This window comes from Carlito syrichta, unplaced genomic scaffold (assembly GCF_000164805.1).
Source record: "Carlito syrichta isolate Samal-C Ts95f unplaced genomic scaffold, Tarsius_syrichta-2.0.1 Scaffold99362, whole genome shotgun sequence".
NCBI classification, from domain to species: Eukaryota; Metazoa; Chordata; class Mammalia; order Primates; family Tarsiidae; genus Carlito; species Carlito syrichta.
In genome coordinates, this window is record NW_007043458.1 from 15,315 (window position 1) to 22,219 (window position 6,905).

A 6,905-nucleotide genomic window follows, 5' to 3' on the forward strand; every position below is an offset into this window, starting at 1 on the left:
TTTTTTGTTTTGGTTTTTTTTGGGGGGGGGTTATTTGTTGGATTTTGGGGTTTTTTTAGTTTTTTGTTTGTTTGTTTGTTTGTTTTTTGCCTTGGCTGTCTAAGGCTGTTCGTGGAGTATTTGGGTCTCCAACTATAATTGTGTGAGAGTCAATATCTTCTTTTAGTTTACTTAGTAGTTGTTATATAAAACTTGATACTACTGTGTTATGTGCATATATGTTTAAGATGGATATTTATTCCTCTTGAATTGATCCTTTTACCATTATGTAGTGTACTTCTGTGTCCTTTTTAACTTTTGATGGTTTGAAGTCTTCTTTGTCTGATATCAGAACAGCTACACCTGTTCTCATCTGTTTTTCATTTGCCTGAAAGATCATTTTCTAGTCTTTAACTTAGAGCTTGTGATAGCCCTTTACAGTGAGATTAGTTTCTTGAGGCACAGTCTGTTGGACCACGCTTCTTTATCCATTTTGCCACCCTATGTCTCTTCAGTGATGCATTCAGCCCATTTGCATTCAAATTAGTTATAAATGGTATTTTCTATTTGTCATAGGGCTCTTAGAGGGTTGCTTTGCTTCCTTTTTTTACTTTTGTACTTACATGTGTGTGTATTTTCACTTTTGTGAATGTTCTGTATGCTGTTAACTCTGTGCTTGCCTGTACTTTTGTGATGCATATGACCCTTCTCTTTTATTTGTGTTTTAACACCTTCTTAAACATCTCCTGAAGGATTGGTCTGGAGGTAGCATATTCTCTTAGGGATTGGATGTCTGAGAAGGATACTAATTCTCCATTACAGATGGATACTAGTTCTCCATTACAGATGAAGTGTAGATTAGTGGGGCAGAAAATTCTTGGCCGGTATTGCTTATCTTTAAGAACATTAAAAATTGGATTCCAGTCCCTTCTGGCTTGTTGTGTTTCTGCAGATAATTCTGGAGTGATTCTGATGGGTATCTCCCAGTAGGTGGTCTGACCTTTCTCTCTTGCTGCCTTTAGGATTTGTTCTTTCATGCTTACTTTGTAGAGGCAGATTACTATAGGATTTGGGGATGGTCTTCTCATGTGATACCTCGTGGGGTCTCTCTGAATCTCTTGTGCTTGAATGGTCACCTTTCTAGCAAGATGTAGGAAGTTTTCTTGGATGACCTCATGGAATGCTTATTCCTTGGTGTTCTCAGTTATTACTTTGATCCAGGGATGCCAATCAGGCATTGGTTTGGCTTCTTGATATAGTTCCACATTTCTCAGAGGCTTTGCTCTTCTTTTTGAGCCTTTTTTCTTTGTTTTTGACAGACAGGTTAGTTCCATATTTTGATCTTCAAACTCTGAGATACTTTCCTCTGCTTGGTTGATCCTGCTCCATATGCTTGTTACTGAATTTTTAATTTCCTGAATGAAGTTTTCATTTCCATTATTTCAGAATGAATCTTTCTGAAATTCGCCAACTCTGCTTTTACATCCTGTTTGATTTTGACGAGTTTTGCTTCTAGTTTCTCCTGTTCACTCTTCATCTTAGACATCCAATCTCTGATTTCTGTGGCTGTCCTCTTGGGCAGGTCATTCTGGGGAGTTCCTATTGTTTGTGCACTTATAGCTGCTTTTTTGGGTGCTGTTTCTTTAAGACTCTGAGGATTGCTTGTATTTTTTCATTTATTTTTCCTCATTTGTGACATTCCTTTCTTCCCTCTCTGTAATTCCTCCTTGGTTTTGTTGCTCTGATGCTTATCAATGACCCTCTGTTCTAAGGCCCTTTCTGTCATTCAACGTAGGTCATTCTGTGAAAGAGAAAGAGGCATTTACTTCTCCTTGCCCCATCCTGTGATAGGCCTCTCTGTCAGAGATTTTCTCTCCCACTGTTAAGTTGGTAGGGTTGGTTTTTTGCCCCTCATGCAAGCACTCTGCAGAGAGCAGGTGAAGGGATGGGTCACTGTCTGCCATCTGCGGTTTGTGACCCAGAAGACTTCCCAATGAGAAAGCCTTTGGTTGTCCTTCATGCTGCTCCCTCCCTATTCAAGTGACACTGAGTGAAAAAAGAGGAAGTTCTTTGCCATGGAAGTAAGGATCCACTCTGTGGGCCCACATGGTTGGGAAGTGATTCCTTCTGATCTAGTGAGTGGCTAGCTGCACCAGTCACCACAAACACCAGTCTGGTTCAAACTGTAGGTGAAATTTTCCAACCTTGGAGTGGGCCACCAGGAACTGCTGGCAAAGGGTGGATTTTCATGACTGTCCAAGCGTGGGTTTTGTTCCCCTTTGTCTTGAGCTCTGATCACCCACCCTGCTGTGCCCTGACCAGGACTCCTGCTGTGTGGAGTATGTGGTTGAGAGGGAGAACACCAACCTAAAACATCTTAGGACCACTCACCTCCTCTCATTCATTGGGAAAGGTTTCATTTCTTGTGAGAGCCTGATGCTTGACTGGGGATGGGATGCCCAGGTTCCAGCATCTGCCATTGCTTTCTGGTTTCTATGTGTTCATAGAGACCCTTGCTAGGTGCAGGGTGCTTCACCAATCCAAAACTGTTCAGAGTGCCTCTTTCATTCAGCAGCTGGGTCCTTACTCTCTGCATTGCTCACAAGAGAGGCACCAGTCTGCTACTCCGTGTTGGTCATCTTGGATCCTCTCCAAGTCTATTTTAATAGTAGTTTCACCACTTTCCAAACAATGACAAAACCATAAAACACTTGAAATGTATTTATCTTTTTATTGCCTTTTACACTATTGTTTAAATATATTTTACTTCTACGTGTGATAAATTCCATAGCAAAAAATTTAATATTGCTACTTCAGTTAGTATTCTTTTATATTTATCCAAAAAGTATCTTTTCCAAGAAACTTACACTCCTTCCTCCAGTTCAGTTCATACATCTGGATTCATTTACTTTAGCATAAAGAAGATCCATTAATATTTCTTACAGTTTGACATTGCTGGCAATAAATCCTGTCAGTATTTGCTTCTCTGAAAATGCTGTTATGTTACATTTATTTCTGAAGAATATTTTTGCTAAATGCTAACTTGGCTTGCTTTTATTAATTCCCTAAAAATGTCAATCTACTACTTCAAGTTTTCATAGCTTCTTTTCAAAGTTCAGCTATAGGAGATATTACTACACTCTTAAATATAATATTTCTTTCATTAGCTGGTCTTGATATTTTGCACATACCTTTCCTTTTCAATAAATAAACTAATAATAAATCACTTCCTTGCTGAGAAGTTTACTTTGACTTTAACTAAAATAGTTACCTGAACTTTTTTTAGATTTGTGTTAGCATGTGATATCTTTCTAAATTCCTTTGCTTTTAATCAACCTATATCTCTACAAATAAAGTCATTTTGTTTTGGAAAACATATAATTACTCTTTAAATGTTCATTCTGACAGCACAGAAAAGCCAGTCAGACCTACTTTATCCAATGATGCTCCAATATATACGACTGCACCCCTCTCCTGCTTGGGAAGCATCAACAATTCTCTTGTCCAACAAAACAAATGTCAAATCTAAGGCTTGGTCACTTTGTTTCTGTTCAGCCTTCCCAGCATTAACATCCCGCCTCTCACAAACCTTTTAATTCTGTGCCTATGTATCAAGGCCCAGAGAAGTTAATTAACTGGTCCAAAGTTCCAAAACAAGCAAACCTGCAGCTGTCCTATCACCAGAGTCTGTGCAAGTCTTGTAGACTCCCAGTTCTGGTACTGTTCATTCATACCATCCCCTAATGACCTGACCTCTTGCCCATGGCACTCACCATCTTTGTCTGGAGTGAGGAAGGTATAGAAAGCTGGTGAGTTCAAGGACTCCACAAACTAGGACTCCAATTTGACGCAGACAGCAGTTTTAGCTCCCCAGGGAGAAGGAGGAGACTGATGGCCTCAGGGAGGTTGCTGGAAGGCAGCAAGATTGGCAGGTTTGGAGGGTTGCCTTCTGGCGTAGGCCTGGAGCTGTTGGGTAAACTCATTGTTGGGACTTCTGGCCCAGATGACCCCAGAATTTGCCTGGTGCTCTGAGGCCCCAGCAGCTGGTCATGCTGATTCCAGGGCCTTCCAGGAGGCAGGGTAGGGGTAAAAGGAGTGGTGGGGAGAGGTTCTCCAAGGACAGAGGTGGTCGTGGCACTGCTAGAACCTGTGGAACTTGGGTACGGGGATATACTTAGGCTCTGAGGAGGTGGGGGCCCGGGTCTGGCAGGTCTAGGAGACTGCGGAATTTCGTGTGTATGGGCATTGAGATCCCCATCTTAGAAAGTGATAGACTTGTGGAAGTTTGCTGTAGTGGGGCACTAGATTTAAGGGGTGATAAGATTTTAGGGATCTTGGGTAAAAGGATCCCAGGTGTGGGGTGTGCCTGGTTGTTTGGGGTCTTGGGAGCAGGAGCCCTAGGTCTGGTGCGTGGTGGGTTTTGGCGAATCTGAAGTGTGGAGACTCTAGGTCTGGGCTGTGGCAGGCCTTTGGGTGACTGTGGTGTGAATACCTCAGGTTGGGGGTGTGGTGAAGCACCAGGTTTAGAATGCAGTGGAGTAACATGTTTTACCATGCTAGATTTGGAGGGGGCTGGGATGCCGAGATTCAGAAGTGGGACCTGCGTCTTGGAATTTGTGGGCAGTACAATATCAGGCTTCTGGTGTGCCGAAGCGCTGGGCTTCAGAGGCAACAGACAACCAGAGTTTGAGGGCACAAAGACAGCAGGCTTCGTCCTGAGAGTTGGTTGGGTCAAGGTATCAGAATCCTGTTGGGCTGGAGTTTGGGGCTTCGGGTGTTCTGGGCTTGATGGGGTACTCGGGTTCTGTCCCAATGGCTCCAACTCCTTGGAACTGGGCATCTTGGCAGAGACAGTAGCAGTTGAGGATAAGTAGAGCTTTGGTTTCACAGGCATTGATTTGGGGGAGACCTTGGGCACCAAGACAGGCTGGGCTGTGCCCGCCCCTAGTCCATGACTGCTGCTGGGTGAAGGCATGATGGCATCTAGCTCGGCTGTGGTGGGGGTCTGCCTCCTGGCCTCCTCATTGGCCTCCTTGGGCTGCACCATGACTAGTGAAGTCAGAGGTGTGACAAAGTTGTACTCAAGGGACAGGTTGAGGACGGTGGCAGCCAGCAGGCGCCGAGTGGTGGTGTCGCGGGCTTGGAAGCGTGCATCCAGCAGCTGCCCGATGGTGACATAGGCCCAGAGGCGGCGGATGAAGCGGGCCACAACGGGAACTGGCTCCCCCGGGCAACCAAAGGCCTTCTGGCTGCTGTTGGTAGCCTTTTCACTGTGGTGGGCCATGAGAAGCTGACCTTTGGGGCCACGGGCTGCCAAATGGATGCCCAGCTCCTGTTCACCTGGCTGCACCTGGCCTGCCACCACCAGCTCTGAGCCACCAAAGTAGTTAGGAAAAAGGGTCTGAGGGGAGGCTCCAACCAAGCCTCCCAAGTAGTCCAGATGCACATCTGCCAGCAGAGGCATGGAGATGTCCTCATAGAGGCCCTCCAGCTGGAGGGCCGCGTCGGTGTGCTCGTATATACGCCGGGCATCTCCCCGGTTCTCCAGAGACAGGCGACGTAGCAGTGGGAAGTCAGCATCATCCCCAAAGGCCAAGCTGAAAAGGGACACCCTGTGGCCTAGTGCCTGACGGACATTGGAGAGGATCACACTGGGGGTCGTCACGCCGGCTGTGGGCTCCCCATCTGTCAGGAAGATGATAAGAGGGATCCTCCCCACACTGGGGCTCCTCCCAGGCTCCTGGTTGCTATGGTTCAGCACCGAAGCAGCTGCCAGCAGAGCTGCATTGATGTTGGTCCCTAATTGGAGAGCAGACTGTGAGACCCTCTTTTCTGGTAACCTCTACTCCCGTCGCAGGGCACACTGGGCACCTCACCAACCTCCCAAGCTCAGTCACATCCCTTCATCTTTGCTCAGGCTGTGTCTGCTGCTTCTCCTTTCCAACTCCCCTGCCTCCGCCCCAACTCCCCGAGTTCAGACAGACGGGTCCACGTATCCTTGGCTTTTATCACTCCCCGTCTTATACTGTTCTCTGCCTGTTTCCTGGGGGGATGTCTCATCCCCAAGGATAGCAGCCCCACCTTCTTGCTACAGGAGAAGAAAGGGCTGAGTTGACAGGTGGTGGTGTGTGGGTGGGGGGACTTCAGTCATTGCCTGAGAGATCGTTGGTCAAAAACTAGAATCAAGGCAACAGCTTATTCAAATGCCTGGAAATAAATATCTAGAGTATTGACTTAAAGAAAGTTGTAGTAAAGGGTAGGATGCTGAGGTCAAAGAAACATGTGCCTCGAGTTACATGGACAATCAGCTGTTCTCTTCCCACGAGGAAAGGGAGATGGGAGGAGAGCACAGAAGATCAAGGGACAGATTTGTGTAAAATGCAGTCGTGATAGTTCAGACACTGCGAGAGATGAAGAGGATGGGGAAACGAAGAGACCATTTCAAGAATTTCTCACATCACCAAGCCTGCCTATTTGGGTGGGTAGGTCCAACACTTACAGCCATCAGCTTCCATGCGCCCCAGGTAGTCCTTGGCACTGTGGACATTCTGGACGGTGGCCTGGATTGAGCCTCCAGCTTCCCAGACACTAACAGTATCAGAAAAGGAGATGATGTTGAAGTAGTCGCTGGCTCGCAGGTCACTGAGGATCACATTCATGGCCTTTTTAGTCTGCGGGATATGGATGAAACGGAGGGGATGGGACAAGACTTGGGGTCAAGGAGCTTGAAGGGTTCTTTCTTTACAAAGCACTAAGGTCTAAGTGTTGTATGGTTTTAAAATCCTCGGACTCAGCACTCTGTGAATCTAGAATTCTCAGGTGAAAATGCACTGTGGCCGGGCTTGGTGGCTCAGCCTGTAATTCCAAGAATTTGGGAGGCTGAGGTGAGTGGATTGCCTGAGCCCGCGGGTTCGAGACCCGCCTGG

General features: G+C 46.2%; 1 protein-coding gene across 1 annotated transcript; it reads right to left on the reverse strand.

The window, feature by feature from the left end:
- Positions 1 to 3,752: 3,752 nt before the first annotated feature.
- Positions 3,753 to 6,650, reverse strand: LOC103266075 (inter-alpha-trypsin inhibitor heavy chain H6-like; the record flags this gene model as incomplete). Its single annotated transcript, XM_008063724.1, is given in 4 exon segments — positions 3,753 to 3,824; positions 3,827 to 4,228; positions 4,231 to 5,778; positions 6,479 to 6,650. Coding segments are annotated over 4 exon segments (2,194 nt in total), but the record flags the coding sequence as incomplete, so codon positions are not given.
- Positions 6,651 to 6,905: the final 255 nt, after the last annotated feature.